General features: G+C 34.6%; 1 protein-coding gene across 3 annotated transcripts in view; it reads right to left on the reverse strand.

Moving 5' to 3' along the window:
- Positions 1-16: 16 nt before the first annotated feature.
- LOC130441396 (uncharacterized) overlaps positions 17-21,095 on the reverse strand; it is a 32,859-nt gene continuing 11,780 nt past the window's right edge. For 2 of the 3 annotated variants that reach the window (XM_056775072.1, XM_056775066.1), the window contains 4 exons: positions 10,903-11,087; positions 9,225-9,482; positions 7,773-7,964; positions 17-5,213 (listed from right to left, as the gene is read on the reverse strand). In XM_056775072.1, the coding sequence (XP_056631050.1) occupies positions 4,759-5,213; positions 7,773-7,964; positions 9,225-9,482; positions 10,903-11,087 (1,090 nt within the window). In that variant the 3' untranslated portion in view covers positions 17-4,758. The remainder of the gene's footprint in view (positions 5,214-7,772; positions 7,965-9,224; positions 9,483-10,902; positions 11,088-21,095) is intronic. The other variant, XM_056775081.1, reaches the window with a different exon arrangement.

The raw sequence follows: 21,095 nt of genomic DNA on the forward strand, positions 1-21,095 counted from the left end.
AAAAAATTATATTCACAAATTTTCTAATTTACAATATTTACAAGGCTACAAAAAATTAAATAAACATAATTATAAAACAAAGATAATATATAATAATTCTGGAAGTACAAATAGAATAATGATTAGAGAAAAAATAATGAGGTCGTGCAGATTAAGAAATACCATTGTATGACATAGAGCTGGTTCAATAATTAACTAAGCTAAGTTTCATCAACCCAAAATTGATATGGGAGTGCCCAAATAATAAACCAGAGTCTTTAGTATCGTTGCGACCACGCCATATGCCTCTAAAACGATAATCCATCCACACCTGACTGAACGATACCTGACCCAAGAAATTTCAAAGAACCTTGATAGAATACAATTAAATCAATCCATCCCGATATACCTGACCTGGGAAAAACCAAAACCTTCTATCTGCTCTTTGATTCATACCTACACGAACCCAATCCGGGCGTTTGGAATCGAGGAGTAATTCATTCTGTCTCGAGACAGCGAAGCGATCAGATCATAGATCTCGGCGTTTCCAAAGACTCAGCTTGCGCGACGTAGCTGCTTATACACTTTCTAGGAAACTGGTTCGGAGCCATGTAGTTTTTTTGTGATGAAGGTAGAAGCGTATGAGTAGAAGAAACTAGCACATAATTTCGCAATTAAACATATTAATCTGATTTTAAATGGAAGAGTAAAGTCTATTTATCGAAGAAAAATAGTAAACCAAAACAATGATCAGTGCGTGATCATAACGTGAACATCCCGGACCAAACGCGAGGGGCCTGTGTGACAAGACGTTATTTCCAAAATGGCAAATATTTCGAATTTTGTGTTGTACTACCAGAATTAAAATAATATGTACAATTGTTGATAATAAATTATAATATACATGAAATTATGAATTTGAAAAGAAATAGTGTATGGTCTGCTTTACTGTATATATATATATATATATATATATATTATACAGAGTGAATGAATTTTAGAAAAAAGTTTTTTATAAGGATTATGTTGAGAAGGTTAGAAAAATATTAGTAAATGTCTTCGAGGTATGTATTTTGAAATTATCTCGAATTATACCGAGGATGTTAATCACAAATATCCTTTATCAATATAATACGTGATATTAATACCACGATTTAATATTTACTTGCTTACAATCTCTAATAATAACCCCCCCCCCAAACAGACCAACACGCAATATACAATATCGTCAGAATCCATTATATACACATATTTGAGAGTTACAATATTTCTAAATCACCCTGTATTCGGAACTATTTCAATATAATTGAAATTAGAAAAAAAATGAACGAATTATCTCTCGGTTTGATGTTTTTTTGGGAATTTCCGAAGAATTTGATATAAAAAATGAACTATCAAAGTCATTGGATCGCTCGAACATAAACAAGTGCTGCCAATCCTTTAAACGTGGCTCGAGGATGCCTAATCGGTTCCAGGATACCGTAAGACGAAAAACTGGAAGACCCACGGTAAGAATGGAACTTACGGTTCTTAGAATTCCTCGTTGTACCTACAGAATCCTGTCAACAAGGATTTTTAATGCTAGAGGTACAATTCGACAGCGATGGGCAAATGAAAAGTTTGAGGCTCAATGGTATTCCATATTAATGGTTCGAAACGACAAGTAGAGTCTATCAGATAGCAGAGCTGCCCTCCATTCACCACCTGAATCAAAGATGTAGCGAAAAATTCTTTTCATAGAACCACAACCTTTTATAGGTTTCAAATAACCATCAAGTATTGCTTATAAAAATGTAGGAAAACGAGGAGAAATCAGAAACATGGAATAAGCCTCCAGGTCTTAAACAATTGAAATCTTATTCTATTATTTGGTTCCAAAGGGCTCTTTCATTAAGCAAAGATAAACTACTGTCTGATGAATTACCATCTGAAGAACATAAGTAAAACTTCATTTTATTGTTTATGTATAGACACAGTCATCCATAGACAAAGACCACTATGGTTACATTCAAAATTCTCAAAGCTACAAAAAGAAAGTCGCGTAGCTACCAGACACGTAGTTCTTTATGCAAAGTAGTACTAAACAGTCCGCGCATTTTAACACTGAGCAGAAGAATCTGTAGAGCTAATTTAAGATCCAGATGGCTTCTAGGGAGAATACCATTGACACCTGTGCATATACAACAAAGATTACCTTGAACATTGGAACACCAAAAATGTCCTCATGAATGAATCTTCATAGATTAATCCTTTCTAATCATCGTGGAAGAAAAATAATATTTCTTACAATCAAGCGGTCGTCTATCTTTGGGATATTGCTCTCACATTTGGAGCTCGGCCTCCAAGCATACCTTGAAGATGTTCTACTCAATACAAAAGAGAAAAATTTGATCCAGAGCAACTAGAAGTTTAGACAGTTTAGAGCATAGAAGAAAGGTCGCTGAATTGACTCTTTTGCCGATACCACCACGGCTCTTCTGAGCTGTCCAGCATAAATCCACCTAGAGTAGTATTAGCAAGACCTACTCGACAGGGTCACGTGGTTCATTAACTCCTAGTTCGCCTGCAGACGCACAGAACTTTAATTTATCGGGACTGATTTCTTTGGAGAAGTGCAAACGTGTAGAATTAGCTACTAAGGCACGTCTTTCCCGTACACTACAACCTAGAAAAGTTGAAGATCAATGTCTATAGGCATCTCCACACCATAGGCACTCGCGAGTCGACTCCTAGAGGTTCTCGAACGAGTCTTGCCGAGAATTCGACTCTTTCCTTTGGAGAAGTGCAAGCGTGTAGAATCAGCTATCAAGACAGGTCTTTCCCGAACACTACAACCTAGAGAAGTTGAAGATCAATGTCTATAGGTATCTCCAAACCATAGGCACTTGCGAGTCTCCTCCTAGAGGTTCTCGAACGAGTCTTGCCGAGAATTCGACTCTTTCCTTTGGAGAAGTGCAAGCGTGTAGAATCAGCTATCAAGACAGGTCTTTCCCGAACACTACAACCTAGAGAAGTTGAAGATCAATGTCTATAGGTATCTCCAAACCATAGGCACTTGCGAGTCTCCTCCTAGAGGCTCTCGAACGAGTCTTGACGAGAATTCGACTCTTTCCTTTGGAGAAGTGCAAGCGTGTAGAATCAGCTATCAAGACACGTCTTTCCCGAACACTACAAACTAGAGAAGTTGAAGATCAATGTCTATAGGTATCTCCAAACCATAGGCACTTGCGAGTCGCCTCCTAGAGGCTCTCGAACGAGTCTTGACGAGAATTTGACTCTTTCCTTTGGAGAAGTGCAAGCGTGTAGAATCAGCTATCAAGGCACGTCTTTTCCGTACACTACAACATAGAGAAGTTGAAGATCAATGTCTATAGGCATCTCCAAACGATAGACACCACTCGAACTACTCTTGTCATTGCTTTTCACATAACAAAAAATTTGCATTAAATTTTGACACATAAATCTCTCTAATTTCAATTTAAAAATTGTAGGTTATAACACCTTGTTGCTGTAGATCTGACGACATTAATTTAAAACGAACGTACAGGGTCAACTTTTTGTACAGATCGATTTATTTGTGGTTGTAAAACTTCTAAAACAATACGATAAAAGATTTGTAACGTGGTTTGTCTTTTCTAAATCGCGCTGAAATGCATTCCAATATCTAACGAGCGACTACAATCGCCTCCTAGAGGTTCTCGAATAAGTCTTGACGGACATTCGCCTCCTAGAGGTTCTCGAACAAGTCTAGACGAGCATTCGACTCTTCGGCTAATGCTCTTTCCTTTGGAGAAGTGCAAGCGTGTAGAATCAGCTACCAAAGCAGGTCTTTCCCATACATTACGACCTACAGAAGTTGAAGATCAATATCTATAGGCATTTCCACACCATAGGCACTCGCGACTCGCTTCTTAGAGGTTCTCGAACGAATTTTGACTGATATTCGCCTCCTAGAGGTTCTCGAACGAGTCTTGATAAGCATTCGTCTTCTAGATGTCCTCGAACGAGTCATGACGAGCGTTCGTCTCCTACAGGCTCTCGAGCGAGTCTTGACGAGCATTTGTCTCCTAGATGTTCTCGAACGAATATTGACGAGCATTCGCCTCCCAGATGTTCTCGAACGAATCTTGACGAGCATTCGCCTCCCAGATGTTCTCGAACGAATTTTGACGAGCCTTCGTCTTCTAAATGTCTTCGAACGAGTCTTGACGAGCATTCGCTTTCTAGAGGTTATAGAACGACTCTTTACGAGTATTCGCCTCCTAGAGGCTCTCGAACAAGTCTTGACAAGCATTGGACTCTTCTTCGCGTCTTCCACTTTATTTTCGTACTTTGAATAGCATCCGAAAAACCGACAGAGCGCGCTGTATACATTTGGAAAGTTTGGATCGGGGAATACAAAAAGTGACCCGAATACGTTAGAAACAAAGGTCGTGTGAAAAGTATACGATTTACTAGGTATCAACTGTCCTTTTAATTCCAAGTTAAAGGACATCAAGTATTGGTTGATGGTATTTTTTGGTTAATTTTATTGGAATTGGTATAAGCACGTTTGAATTGGACTGATTGAAGTGTACTAATAAATGTTCCCACACAACCCTCGTAGATTGCTTAAAATTAAAAACGAAATACATAACCTAGTAACCTAAAACACAGTCTTATATTTAGGGAGCTTTATCCAAAAAAAAGCAATTGGTAAACATGAAAATTTGTCGTATCTTTTCGGATAAATCTCCGAATTTTCAGCAAGAAAATTAATATATACACTAAAAAATAAATTTACCGATTAATCATAGATAAATTTAATTTATTGTTCGTTAAATTCTGCAAATCCTCATGTTTGAGTATAACTTTCGATCCGATTATTCTCGATCTAATATCGTAAGTCGTCGGTTCGTCGTACGTCATGTGTTGTCTCTGATGTCTGATATGCCTTTGATGCGGGCGCGCCACCAAATCCGGCAACGTCGCCAATCGTTCTAATCGATCTTTTTCCACGAGATATTGATTTTGTTCGTGCATTTTTTTAAGGTTACAAGCGTTTATTCGCGATTTCGTCTGTAACGTGTAATTCTCCGGAAATTCCAACGTGCATATGTCTATTGTTGGTAACATATATATGTCACTATGTAGGGCTGATGTTGAATTGCGTCCAAGTACGTTACGAACTCGGTCCAATTCATTTGTTTGACGGACTGCATCAACGATAATGGTGGGGATGGGTTTTGGTGTGGCTGTAACAAAAAAAATTACCATGTAGACCATATTTACATATATAGTACAGTCTTGATTATCCCAATTATCAAAAAACAACCACTATTAGGACCCTCTGTACCTGAGCCTAGCCATCAAACGTCAACCAATACACATCTACGAGAATTCGAACTAAAAATTGCTTAACTGGTCATCCTATTGCGACAAGGCCAGAATCAGCGAGAAGTGGTCAGTTCTAAACATCAGTAAGTCTGTTATTTCCAGTTTACCATCGATTAATTGTCAGTACATCGCCGAGTGTTAAGTTTAGTGGTTGTAACTGTCTGGAGAGTCAGAATAAAAATTAAGGCAACTAACCTTGAGCCATAAAAACCATCTACTGGCCTCAAATTAACCCCAGCCCATCTACAATTTGCCAGAAAACACGTTAAATGGACTGACGATTAATGGGGCTAGTGTCTCTTTTCCGAGTGAGCTTGCATAGAAGAGGACGAGTCTACAGAAGACCTGGAGAATGATTCGCGCAACGCTGCAAGAAAACATGGCTTTTGGAGGAGGTTCCTGGACATAGAAGACATTTTAGGGGATCATTCACCGCAGCTGCCTCGAGCATTTATGGAATGAACCAGGGAAGGGAACACCAACCAAAACTTGATAACAACATAGATCACTCATTATAAAACTGAGACGAATGGTTTTGAGATGCTAAAATGGGAGCTACAGATTTTTGCTAGAAACTGTTGACTTGTCACCTAGTTTGCTGAGATTGATTCCATATATTCAACAAAAAAAGACTTTGCACAAATTACACAGCATCATCTATTTTTTTAAGTCAGGTTTTTTTCAACAGACCACTCGAAATAAATTCTGATAATAACTCGTGAAAGAAGAATTTTTTGACATTTGAAGCAGCGAAATCGTCATTCCAAAACTATCAGTTTCTTGCGTAAGTCGTAATTGTCGATTTTCCAAGGTCATATTGAGAGGAAAGCTCCACACACTCAACCTTACAAAATGTCACATTTTTCGGCTAAAGTTGAAGCTTTAAATCAGTGAGGCTCTGATAGAAAAGGATATTTAAATAGTCAGTCAAACGGCGACAGTTAGGATTAAACAGGATTTGTTAGAACCGGCTTGTGATATTGAGCTTTTTATTGTCGATATTCAAAAATTTAAGAATCTTAGTACAAAGTAAAAGTCCAATTTGACTGGACTATAAAATTATCACTTTATATAAGTGTGAGATTTGACTTTAAATGAAAAAAAAATCATTCAGAACATAAAAATATGCAAAATTGGACCTTTTCACCGATGGTCTTATGGAGTAGTACTAAGATATGACATACGGGGGCTATTCGAATTGTTTATTTTCAAAGCGCATGCATTCTAATATTAATTATTAAAATAAACTATTTTTACGTAATTAATTCATGCGTTTTTTTTCTATTATTCAGTTATCGAAACTACGAGCAAATCGTCAACCTATAACACCTCGTTTATGTATATATTAAAAAAAAACAATTTTATATACGAGTTGTGAACAAAAAATTCGAAAAAAGGGTCTCAGCGAAGTGTCGAAATCTTCTACAATTGATGTTCGCGAGTGTTTGATTTTTGGCCATTTGCGTAAGTCTTAGTGCATTTCCAAATTACTTTGGCCCGTCACGTGACCCACAAAAAGTACGGACCACCACGACCACCTGCCTACGTACACACACACACACCCGCGACAGGTTTTGGTCGTTCCGGTACGCGTAGTTATGTTCAGCTTCAACCGACCATGAAATGGAATGCTGCAACGGCGGATCATCATTGACATCATCCTCGTGAAGTGCGTGAAGGAGACGCAGACGATAAACTCGATAGTACATGAGTTTTACTATTCGTCGGCGCCATTTTCTCGTTAGTTGTTACAGATACCAGTCGTACAGAATGCGGCGCGTCGGCAACAGAACACGTTTTTAAGAATTTCTTTCTTGAAGCGTAAACGTGTAGACACAACTGTCTTATTTTTCGATAGCTTTACCTGACTTCAAACGTTCTAAAGATAAGCTCGTGTTTATACAGATTTGATCTTAAAAAAGAGGTAGGCGAGATAGCGCGAATAATCTTGACGTAGAAGTGCGAGCCGAACGTGAATCATCTTCAAGATTCAAACTACTCAATAACTCATGGACACGACGACATTCATTGCCGTACACTTATTTCAGGCGACGGCTACACTGGTTTGTCTACACAAACGACAAGAATCGCATTTGAAAGATTAGGCTTCAGGTTAAACAGCTGATACAGTTTCTACTATCACTTCAAATAGTGTTTCCAATTCAATAATTCAAAAGGTATTAAACAGAAATCTTAATACCGAATGTGAAAGAGAACGAATTGCTTGAATGATGATTTGCAATTGGATGCAACAGTGGGCATCTTCTGATAGATAGACATAGAAGACATACTTAAAGATCGAAACCGGTTTAGGGAATTGATAGTTTTTAGAGATAAAAGGAGATTCATTTGATTGGAATATCTTTGTACAGAGTTATAGATTGACATTTATGTTAATAATGTTAATTCACACTCACAAAATCCAACCGTGCATGATGTTCCTTTGAAAACTCTATCTGCTCGTAAGACGTTGCCTTCTTGATCTTCTACCAACACTCCCAATCCTAAATTTCTTCCTCTAGTCCAAGCTTTGGTCGCCGGTTTTATGCTTAATTCCACCCATTTGGCTGTTTCCGAAATGACTCTGCTATCGGACAGGCGTTTCTTAACTGAAACCAAATCAGGATATAAGAAATTTTATTTAATTTCCCAAGGATTCCAAGGCTATCGTCGGATACGGTTTTTGAGCTGATCGTCGGTTGTTTCTCATTCTTCAAATAGATGCAATTTCTGAAAATGACAATCTCACGAGTTAGAGACAACCGACGAACAGCTCAAAAACCGTATTTTAACGATTTTAAGGTTAGGAACTGGGTTATAACAGCGTACGGCATATCGTTTCTGATACAATATTTAAAATCGACACTTTTTATTATAGTAGACAAAATCTAGCTTCCTCATTTCGTATCCAGAAGCAAGACCATGTGAAAGCACCCTTGATTGTCAATGACAAAGAAATTTTAAGCTACACCCCTTGTGGGTGAAGTTATGGCAACCATAATCTGGTAATCTTATGGTGTTATCCTTCTTGCTTACCTATAACTATGTCAAGTAAAGGGAAGCCCCCCAACGTCAAGGATCTGGCATGTCGAGTCTAGGTATGACGATGTCAGATAGTTTGGTCTAGCGCAACGTAATGTCTTTCCAGCAAAAGGTTTTCGTTTGGTACTGAATCCACTTTCACATCGCACGTACAAGTTTATATCTGAAGCAAATCGACGCCTCCTTGAGCCGTACAAATATATAAAAATCCAAGGGAACGAAGTCTGGGTTCTAGGGCGGCTGTTCCAGGATCTCAAGGTCGAATCTGTTGATTGTTTCTATGGTGGATGATTGGGTGCAATCTGATAGCGGAACTGACATGTTTCAAATATTGTGATCGTGATTCAATTCCGCATTGATCTGAGCCTGCAGCCGTCTCCTATAAAGGATAAAAATTGGGACTGTTTCCAAATTTTCCGCAGTTCCACATCTGTTTAATCTCAATTGCAAAATCCACGTATTTGGCCAGTTTCTCTTGATGTTTTTTGAGAATATTGTCTGTTGCTGTTTCGACGAGGAGGACTGAACGACTCGTCTATCAACCACCATGACGCCAGGCATGTTATTCTTCACTATTTTATTGTAGTTGGATAGCTATCCGTCTATGGAAAGAGGATTCTGCTAGTAAGACATTCTGGAACCGTTGGCGATAATACACCACGACAACACGAACTGTTTGGGCGCGTTTTTAGAGATCGGAACTGCAAGAACTTCACAAACCGGGAATGAGGTTCGCGAGTCTACTTGTAGGAATAGGATCGAGTACTTTGTTATAGTTGATCATCTATTTATAAGTGTTAAAAACAATATGGAAACTTTTTGCTCACCTCTACGTTTTTTCAACGACTTGGTATACCAATAGATGCTGATCCTCAACAATTTTTCTTCTTCGGATGTACCTAAAACGTCACAATCTGGTTTGTCGTTATTTGTTTTCGTATTGTTATCAGGTAGTCGGTATAACCTCAAAGTAGCCGTCGCTATGTTCGCGTTTCGGGATTCCGAAAAAAGATCGAAGTTGAAATAGAGATTCATGACGTCGTCATCTTTCCAAAGATCTTGATCCGTATTAACTGGTATGTCACCTATAAACATCAAGTTAAGTTATACGTCAAAGATCTAAGTTGATTAGGGAATAGGCAAAAATAATCAAATATCCAAGTTGTTGATTAGGAATAAGTAAAAAGAATCAAATATCCAAGTTGTTGATTAGGGAATAAGTAAAAAGAATCAAATATCCAAGTTGTTGATTAGGGAATAAGTAAAAAGAATCAAATATCCAAGTTGTTGATTAGGGAATAAGTAAAAAGAATCAAATATCCAAGTTGTTGATTAGGGAATAAGTAAAAAGAATCAAATATCCAAGTTGTTGATTAGGGAATAAGTAAAAAGAATCAAATATCCAAGTTGTTGATTAGGGAATAAGTAAAAAGAATCAAATATCCAAGCTGTTGATTAGGGAATAAGTAAAAAGAATCAAATATCCAAGTTGTTGATTAGGGAATAAGTAAAAAGAATCAAATATCCAAGCTGTTGGTTAGGGAATAAGTAAAAAGAATCAAATATCCAAGCTGTTGATTAGGGAATAAGTAAAAAGAATCAAATATCCAAGTTGTTGATTAGGGAATAAGTAAAAAGAATCAAATATCCAAGTTGTTGATTGGGGAATAAGTAAAAAGAATCAAATATCCAAGCTGTTGATTAGGGAATAAGTAAAAAGAATCAAATATCCAAGCTGTTGGTTAGGGAATAAGTAAAAAGAATCAAATATCCAAGCTGTTGATTAGGGAATAAGTAAAAAGAATCAAATATCCAAGTTGTTGATTAGGGAATAAGTAAAAAGAATCAAATATCCAAGCTGTTGGTTAGGGAATAAGTAAAAAGAATCAAATATCCAAGCTGTTGATTAGGGAATAAGTAAAAAGAATCAAATATCCAAGTTGTTGATTAGGGAATAAGTAAAAAGAATCAAATATCCAAGTTGTTGATTGGGGAATAAGTAAAAAGAATCAAATATCCAAGTTGTTGATTGGGGAATAAGTAAAAGATTTTGTCCATACAGAAGTGTGAGAAACTGCGAAATTCCAGATTTTACACCTGGAGGCGTATGAAATGAAGATGAAGAACTTTGGTAGCTGTAGCCATCCCACTTCCTTCAATTTCCTAAAGGAATGGATGCAGGAGACACTGAGCATCCTAAGAGTCACAACAAAAAAAGGGAGCCCAATAGATCTTTCGATCATACAGCGCGATCCACTAGAAAGTGGTATTATATGGCATGCCTGATCACGCTGGAATAAATGAAACAATGTTTTGAAGAAAAAAACTGTACTATGTTGGTAGGTCTGCAGATAGAAAAACTGGTTTGAACTAATTACCAATCTGCGATGAACACAGATAGAATAATTGTCGGGTATTTGGAAATATATGTCTTAAAAAAATTTTGCAGTAAAACCAAAATTATCTATTAAATCATAAAGTTGGAATTATTTAGATCGTACTTACATGAGGGATAGAAGCTTCGAATTTTCTCGGTAACCGGATCGTCGGTCGAAAAACTCGTTATATTCAAAACTCTCGGAATAATTTGCGATATATTCATCGAATTAGTAGGTACATCGTCTTCCGGTTTCCTTCCTATATATTTTAAAATCGTATCTTTTAATTCCTGGATTCTATTTTCTCTAGATCTGAAATAAAAACAACTTAATTTTATACAAAGTATCAAATACTGGACAATTTATTATACTGTCATTAATAAAACTGTGACGACATTCCAACCCTCAGTATCTGATGTGTGCTCATCAACTGTGTCTTTCCCTTCAATTTCACATATTTTCACGTCGATTCCTAAGCTGGTTCCATCCTAACGCCCGTCCACATACTGCAGGTTCGTTCCGTATTGTAGTACTGACAGGATATCGAAATTCCGTTATTAATTGGACAGTGCGTAGCCCGGATTTGAATTCTATCGATCATGAACATAACAAATCCTACACCAGCCATGAAATCGGGATTAAATACATTCGAGGAAGGTCCAAGAAGTATTTTGCCTGACCCTATACAGCAAATGTTTCAAATTTGAAGATTCCCCGTCGTTTTCAGTAAATTTGTCACTCAACTTAAGATACCTATTCCTATCTGTAATGTGATCTACCTTGCGTGTGAGTTAGTCTTCCTGAACGTCCCCTAGGTGTGAAGTAAAGGGTTTTCCAATAAGAGGTGTTATTTAGAACAACCCGCTATTTCGGTAAATGTCACTTTTGAAGCTGTCATTTTTTTGACATTTGACAAGTAGAAACTACGCCATTAATGAAAAGGGAACGATACACGCTTCAACAACGCATTGAAATTATTAAAATTCACTATAAAAATGGTGAAAGTTTGGCAGAGACGGTTCGTAAAACTAAAACATTTTTGGGTCGACGTGAAGCACCTTCTCGGACCGCAATACAGAAATTGATGGAAAAATTTGAGCTGTTGGGACAAGTTAGTGATGTGAAGAATAAAACCCGTGCACGTCGCTCAAGAACAACTGAAAATATTGCTGCTGTAGCCCAAAGTGTTGAAGAAAACCAAGGTTTGTCCATTCCTCGTCGTTCTTTGGAATTAGCCATTCCACAAACGTCATTATACCGTATTTTGCATAAAGACTTGGATCTTAAAGCCTATAAAGTTCAGTTAACACAAGAACTCAAGCCAGCCGATCATCAACAACGTCGTGTCTTTGCTGATTGGGTCCTTGAAATGCATGAAAATGATCCGGAATTTCATCGAAAAATCATCTTAACTGATGAGGCCCATTTCCATCTTGGTGGTTACGTCAATAAACAAAATTGTCGAATCTGGGATTCGGAAAACCCAAGAGTTATTGTGGAAAATCCTTGGACCTTACTTTTTCGAAAATGCTGGAGCAACAGTTACGGTGAATGGATTGCGTTATCGAGAGATGATTAATGATTTTTTATGGCCGAAATTGGATGGTATTGATTTGGACAACGTTTACTTTCAACAAGACGACGCTACGTGCCACACAAGCAACGAATCCATCGATCTTTTACGGCAAAAATTTCCGGACCGTGTTATCTCTCGAAGAGGTGATCACAATTGGCCACCGAGATCTTGTGATTTAACACCTTGCGACTTTTTCCTTTGAGGCTACGTGAAAGATAAGGTCTACGCCAACAGTCCAGCATCGATTCAAGACCTCAAAGATGGAATTCGTGAGGCCATCGGGCCGGCGGGCAGCCGCTTTGCAATTTGGTTACGGAAAATTTCATGAAAAGGATATGGTCCTGTAAGCGCAGTCGTGGCGGCCATTTGGCTGATGTTGTGTTCCATTATTAACGGCATACCTTCCTCTTTATAATGAAATAAACATCCGATCATTTATCTCAAAAAATGGCATTTTTCTTTGAATATCAAAATAACACCTCTTATTGGAAAACCCGCTATATATCCTTGACCTACCCAATTCGATACTGACAATTTGCACCAAATGAATCTGGAGCAGGGTCTAAAAGAAGTAAATGATATTATACTTGATGCGTACGAGTTGTCCCATAAAGTCTTCCAGAGATTGGCAGAGGTAACCAGAGAACTGCTTACAATAAAGAAATTGCACCTGGAAGAGTATGAAATAGAAGCAGCTGCAGTCATCCCACGTTCTGGATTTTCTAAACAGATCAGCTGTCAATTCTGGATGCCCCAGTATCGCAGAACGAAAGGGGGATACAATTAATCCTTTGGATCGTACTGTAATCTCTTTCAAGAGCAATACAATCATTCTAACGCTTCTCTAACTTCTCGATGTCGTGCTTGTAGAAGGCATCAATTACAGTAGTTGCTTCTTCATTTGGCCTGAATTTCTAGCTAGTAGTTACTCGGGGCCAGATCTGGACTATGCGGTGGATAAGGAAGCAATTCTTTCAATTTAACCATCGTTGTCATCGACTTGTGAATCGGTGGGTTGTATTGGGGAAACAGTGATTTTTTATTCGAGGCCGTTTTTTCGTGAATTTTGTTTTCAAACGATCTAACAACTCTATGTAGTATTCAATATTGATTGTAACTCCCTTTTGGAGACAGACGATGAACAATATTACATGCGCATCCCAAAATACTGAAGTCATAACCTTCTCAGCTGACTGTTGTGCCTTTGGACGTTTCGAACGTGGTTCACTAACCGCAGTGTACTCAGTAAATGATTGTTTTGATTCCGGAGTGAAAGTATGGATTCATTTTTCATCCATTATCATATATCAACCCAAAAAACATGGCCAAAAACTGCTCAGAATCATCAACTCGTTGGTTCTGATCGAAAAAACCTTCCTCATGGTCAAACATTCATGCATAATTGTGAACACACTGCCTCCTGGTATCCATACGGCCTCAGTTATCTCACGCAATTTCAATTTACGATTAGAAATCACCAATTTGTGGACTTTTTTGATGTTTTTTGGAGTAATTACTTCAATTGGATGACCAGAACGTTCACCATCATCGATGTCTGTGCTACCACGTTTAGTTTTACGTTTAAATTTAACAAACCAATAATAAACGGTTCTCTTCGATGGACGAGATTCTGGATAACAATTTTGAAGACATTGCTGAGCTTGTACAGTATTTTTTCATCAAGAAGCAATGATAAATTAACAAACGAAATTATTTTGAAAATAACGAAAATAGCTTCACTTAAATGGCTGTCATTTTTTTCTGACTATCGAAATGTCATGAAATTAGATACATTGTCTTTTGAAAGTTGGTACTTCATAAGCGTCATATAGATATGACAATGTCAGCGCCATCTGTGTGTCAGTCACATGACTTATTGGGAGCTCATGGCTAAATGGACGATGTCCTTTTTTCATTATTCAAGATTCCTTTTCGTTAGATATTTTTTCTTTAGCACAAAAAAACTCAAAAACAATTCATTATAAAGCTGAAACTAGTGACTTTGAGATGCTATAATCAAAAAAAGAATTGAAGCTAAGGATTTTCTGCTAGGGACTTTTTGACCACGAGCGTGCGACTTGAGTAAATTTTTTTGCTAACGATTGTAGCTATGATAATGATGAATATAATCGATTATTTCTTGAATAAATTTCGTAACTTCTCGTACGTAACATGAGGTCAGTGTTATGTCTGGTAATAAAAAAAACTATTTCGTTTATATTTAAGTTTAATAATGTCAGTTAAGAAATATTAACAAGCTATTGCATAATTTTTGTCTAATCAATTTTAATGAATATACGTCTGGACAGTTTTTTATTTCATTTATTAATTTTGCTGTTTGTATCCGGAATAGTTTTATACAGGGTCGGCTTAAATCGTTCTAATAACGAAAAAACTCTATAAAGTCCCCCATACACGAGGAACAGACATTTCAATGAAACTCATTGGAAAAGGAGGAAATTATGATAAAAACGAAAGGAAAAATAATTTACGAGCGATCTGAGGTGAGTTTTTAAGAGTAAAAAACTGTTTATCTTGATGTCTGGCAAAAAAACAAGTCAAACAGCAAAGTTGAAGATCCACAACTTTAGTATCAACATTTTTTGTTCACATAACCTCAAAATTTATGCTAGAAATTAAACAAAAAAGGTTTTTCTTACGAAATTCGGTGACAATTCACCTTTTTATGTCCCAAATACTTTGAAATCTAATTTTTTTTTAAAATATTCGTGTTTCAAACTTTAATTTGATTTAATATCTAGTTTTTAATCGGAATTTTTTTAAAATTTTATTAAATAATGATATAATTTTTTTATAAATTAATATAATTTTTTTTAAAAGTGTGAGAGAGAGAGAGAAAAATGCGTTATAGTGAAAACATTTTTTACAATTTATAGAAAAAAGCTTGTAAGAAATAAACTTCAATAAAATCCAATCTAATTATAGAGTATACAAAAGAAAACTACAATGAATAAAAAAAATTACCTGTGAAAATTAACTATACGGTAATCCTGAAATGGGTAATAATTTGATTTCAAAATCAATACCTATTCAAATTATTACGAAATGCGTAGATAGATTTAATTTCAATTGGCAAATGATTGTGCATTTTTTCGCATTGTAAAACATTGAGCCCTTAACTAATTTTGAGTGGGTAGGTAAAGGTCGTGCTTCGCGACGATATTAGGAAGATTTATTCTTTCGAATATTTTGAAGAAGCACCCGCAATCAGCCCTGCTGTTTAGTCTGAGTATACAGAGTGTCCCACGACGAGTTAAAACTATCTGTATATGGCAAAATACAGTAAAATGATGAAAATTTCTACGTTTAGGTTTTCGGATACTATCTTTTTAACTAAAATATTTTCAAATATGTAACTTTGTTATTTTAACCTTGTATATTAATACATTTTTGAAATCTACGTAAAATTTTAGTATACTTTTGTCTAGGCACTTTTTTCGAAAAATGCATACTTTTTCAATTATTAATTTTTTTTTTGAAAAAAATTTGGCCAGTTGCAGACCCTAATAAATTGTTTTTTTACGAGGATACCCTTAAATATATGAAAATAGTTTCTATTCGGTTGTTTTTAGTAAGGTTAGATGTATTTGAATCTATGTTGAGAAATTTATCATTTTGTACTGAATGCATTAAAATAGAGGTTCTATTTAAAAAAATAAAAAAAAATTGATATTCATGAAGTTAAATATTGAGCACTTTTTATACACATCATGTATAAAATGAAAAATTTTCCAACATAGATTCAAATACGTCTGAACTTATTTTATGCATTTTTCGAAAAAAGTTTTTAGACAAAAGCATACCAAAATTCTACATAGATTTCAAAAATGTATTAATATAAATGGTATTCTATTTAAAATAACAAAGTTATCGTCGACTTCCGGTAGAACCGGAAGTCGGCCATCTTTGAAAATATTTTAGTTAAAATGATCGTATCTGGAAACCCAAACGTAAAAATTTTCATTATTTTATCATAAGAATTTTGTCATATATACAGATAGTTTTAACTCGTCGTGGGACACCCTGTATACTTCTACCACGATATGACAAGTGTCTACAAAATTTCGGGAAATTAATGCAACAGTTGTAGATTGTTGTACCGGGCGGGAAAATTAAAACTGCTGATCTATCCAACCGCTTGATTTCACGTATAGAAAATGATGGACGACATTTTGAACATTCATTTAATGATTTGTTCTCATTGTTAGTAATTATATTTGTAGGTGTTGCTGGAAAGCTCTTTCAAACAACATTTTATAAAAATCGGCTAAGCAGGACCGGACTTTTTTCATAACAAGTCCTACTCTCCCCAATCTCTTATTTGGAAAGATAAACTAAAACTTCTAAAATAAAAAATGTGAAAAAATTAATGAGAAAATCGATTATGCCACTAAATTGGTTAAATTTCCTTTTTCCAATTTCATATTTTCAAATACGCTTACTGAAAATAATTTCCACGTTTTTCTAAAGGCTATTTTCGTTATAATATTTTTTCCCTGAAGTTTTAAGCAGTTCTTAGTTGCTCATCAAGTACAATAAATATTTTTTCTTTATCTATACTCAATTATATAACCAACTTTCTTGATACACTTCATAGATATCTTTAAGACGAAGAAATTTTCTCAGACTATAATCCGTTATGAATCAAACAAATGATTTTTTACATGAATGCCCCTATTCGAGCTGCTCATATTTTTTGAAACTTTACGCTACACCCTGTATAAATATAGTTAGCGACTAACAACTATTAAAAATTTGAAAATACGAAATTTCCTCACAAAAATGAAATATTTCGAATAATGACGCGATTTGATTTAGCTGCGAAAAATATTATTTCGTCAAATATTCCACTTAAGCCGATTCTGTTTTAATATATTATGTTTCGATATCAAAAGAATCGTCCAATGGTAGGCAGGCGGGTACGATTGCTGATGCTATTGCACCTATGACATTAAAAGGGAACGATTCTAAGGTCATTACACCTGGCTGAAGTCTAGACATCCAACATTATTTAAAAAAAAACACATCATATGCAGTTGCTTAATTACAAATAACAAATTTATAGTAAGTCAAAACACTGGAACTATAATCATAAACGCGGAAGTTATGTAGACAGCTAAAGCTAACCACACACTCAATATTTTTATATCGAGTTATTTCATAAAACAATATTCTAATTAAGATACAATGTTTGGTAATCTAGAAAATCGAAAAATCATGCGATTTCGAGGAATTCTTTTTTAAAATCTTCGTGTTTACGGCGGATTTATGAAAAAAAAAATATAGGAAATATCTCACCTGGTGATTTCATATAGTTTTATGAGTTTAAATCATAAACGCACTTTTTCGTATATAATCGTTCATAACTTTTTACAAACCATCAAAAACAGTTTATATATATTTTTTTGTTAATCTGTACAAAAAACGAGTTTTTTGGGAGAAAAAAATGAAAAATGTTTGTTTATTCATTTTTTATCTCACTTGAAGATTATATATAGTTTTATGATTTTAAATTCTCTTTAACATTCAAGATACCATTTTTGAATGGTGAAAATTTTCAATTTTTCAAAGTTAACTTTTAATATTGTACATTTGATTACAATAAGTGATTTTAAGAATGTTTTTGTTCATAAAATTTTAATGATTACCTAATAAAATAGGTGCAAACGATTATATGTGATAAAAGGTCAATTTTAAGATAAGTTTTTATTATTTTTAATTGTAAAAACTTGATAAATCAACATTTTTCTCAGGAGATTTATCCCTTCGATATTTCTAGAAAATTCAATCGATTACAAAAGTTTTTAGAATGTTTAGTTGCGTTTTGTATCTGATTAATAAATTCAATCAATTTCTTGAAAAATTTAATGAAAAACTCTCAAAAGTTTGTCACGTTTTGGATCATTATAAAAAACGAGTAATTTTTTGATAGCTTTGGAAAACTACGCCAATTTCCAGAAAAATTTAACAAAACTCAAAAGTTTGCCAAGCATTTTCCAGCAGGTAGAATTTTCCCAAAAACTTTGGGAAATTCTGAACTTTCTTGAAAAATTCAATAAAAAACACCCAGAAGGTCTATCAGAATTTGGATAACATCAAAAATCAAGCAAAATCTTGATTTTCTATAAAGTTTTGTGATGTTCTGGATCTTTCTAGAAAATTCAAGAAATTTTTTGAAAAATTTAATAAAAAATTCTCAGAAGTTTGATCACGTTTTGGATCTTTAAAGAAACGACTAATTTTTTGGTAGCTGTTGGAAAATTATTACAATTTCATGAAAATCTATGATGTTCTTGATATTTCTGGAAAACTACGCCAATTTCTAGAAAAATTTAATAAGATCTCAAAAGTTTGGAGAACTTAAAAGTTTTCTGAAGCATTTTTTTGAAAAATTCAATAAAAAACTTTCAAAAGGTCAATTACATTTTGGATAATCATAAAAAGTCAAGCAAAATCTTGATTTTCTAGAAAGTTTTGTGAAGTTCTGGATCTTTTTGGAAAATTCAAGCAATTTCAATGACTTTCTCAAAAACTTTGATGGTAACGTTCTAGATCTTTTTAAAAATTGTATCGATGACCTCATCACGCTCACATAGATAAAACGATATCCTTTCGAATATCCTGTTTAAATATAAAAATCGACAGCTTTCAGGATTTTCCTTAAACTTCATCATAAACTTCTAGAGCCATAAAACGAAGAGACCGCAAAAAAATTACCCAATGTTTAATATAAGATATTTCATGTGAATTATATTAATTTTTTATCGAATTAAATAGGAACGTATACGAGGGTGGTATGCAAAGTTTACGTATGCCATAACTTTAAAATTACGAAACAGAAAAAAGCCACTTGGGGCCAAACACATTTCCTAAAAAACGGTCGCCATCACGTTTCCAATAGATAGAACCAACCATCTTTGGCTTTTTCGGAACAGGTTCGTCCAATGCAATCCACTGTCTTGTCTGTTTTTTCATTTTAAATGAAGGATCCAAATTTTATCTAAATATAAATCGATTCAAAACACCTACACCTAAACATTTGGTTCAAACCGCGCCTGGGCAGCACACCAACCATTTTTGAAGCAGACATATGCAATTGAGAGCAATTTAGGGCAACAAATAGAAGCTCTAAGCTCCAATATCATAAAATCCAAACTCGTTCGGGATTGCACTCCGCTCTACAAAGCAGCAATCGTTTTCTTGGTCTTCGGTACATTTTCTTTCTTCGGTGGTTACCAGGGAGGTATATTCTGGTCTCATCTGCATATTTCTTTTTAAATTTAAAAAAAACCATCGTGAATATTTACAGTGGGCCTATTAAGTTTAAGTAAGTTTATATTCATAGAATTACATTAAATCCAAAGATTTGATTGACCGTTGAGAATTTTTCAATTTTAATATTAAATATTTGAAAAATCATCTATTTTTGAGAATTAGCAAGAATTCAATGTCTTTTCTTGAACACTTGATGTTAAAACTTCGAGTAGTGTATGGTCTGCTTTATTCGTTGAGTTAAGTCTGCAACAGACCTAGACATTATGATGGTTAGACGGGTAGACGTGCATGGAAGGACGTGTTATTAGTCTAGCGGTTGTTGTATATTCCATATTAAAATAAAAAAAACTTCATTCCGAATTGAATTGAAATTTTTCACATTCCCACGGGAAAATTACAATAATATACAATTTCCAAGTGACCGCTGAATTCTTTTATAAATCTAAATGAGTCTATCTGTATTTAAACTATTTTATTTATTCCAAAAGTTGTTATTTAGACTAAGGCTTTTCCAGTTTTCATTCGGAAAAATTGGTTTTGCATATTTAATTTGGACAAAATTAGATTTTCCAATTTCATTTTGGAAAAAAAGCTTGTGCAATTGATATTTCGTAAAAAAATTACAGATACAATTTGTATTTTAGTGAAAATCGGTTTCCAAATTGAATTTTTTCAAAAAAACTGCTTCAGAAATGGGTTTTATACGTAATTTGAACTAAAAAAGTCTTTTTCAGTTTTATTATTTAAGAAAATAAAGGTTTTTTCAATTTTCATTCGGAAAAATTGGTTTTACATATTTAATTTGGACAAAATTAGCTTTTCCAATTTCATTTTGGAAAAAAAGGTTGTTCAATTAATATTTCGTAAAAAAATTACTGATACAATTTGTATTTTAGTGAAAATCGGCTTCGAAATTGAATTTTTTAAAAAAAAACTGCTTCAGAAATGGATTTTATACGTAATTTTAACTGAAAAAGTCGATTTCAATTTTATTTTTTTAAATAAAGGTTTTTCCAATTTTCATTCGGAAAAATTAGTTTTGCATATTTAATTTCGACAAAATTAGCTTTTCCAATTTCATTTTGATGTAAAAGCATTTTTGAGTGAAAAGCGGCTTGCAAATTGAATTTTTCCAATAAAACTGCTTCAGAAATGGGTTTTATACGTAATTTGAACTAAAAAAGTCTTTTCCAGTTTTATTTTTTAAGAAAATAATATAGATAAATAATCGATTTGATTTGATATCATATTTCTCCAGACACACACACCTTAGACAGTTTTAATTATTGTTCAATGAAAACGTGACACGCATTGTTACAAATACCGGTCGACTAGGCACGACGCGTCGGCAACAGAGCCCTTTTTTAAAAATTCCGGCACGCCTTCTACACTGTTACTTATGCCGATTTTTCGAAAGCGTAGTCTGATTCATGATGACCTCTGTAACT

This window comes from Diorhabda sublineata, chromosome 1 (genome assembly GCF_026230105.1).
Source record: "Diorhabda sublineata isolate icDioSubl1.1 chromosome 1, icDioSubl1.1, whole genome shotgun sequence".
NCBI lineage: Eukaryota > Metazoa > Arthropoda > Insecta > Coleoptera > Chrysomelidae > Diorhabda > Diorhabda sublineata.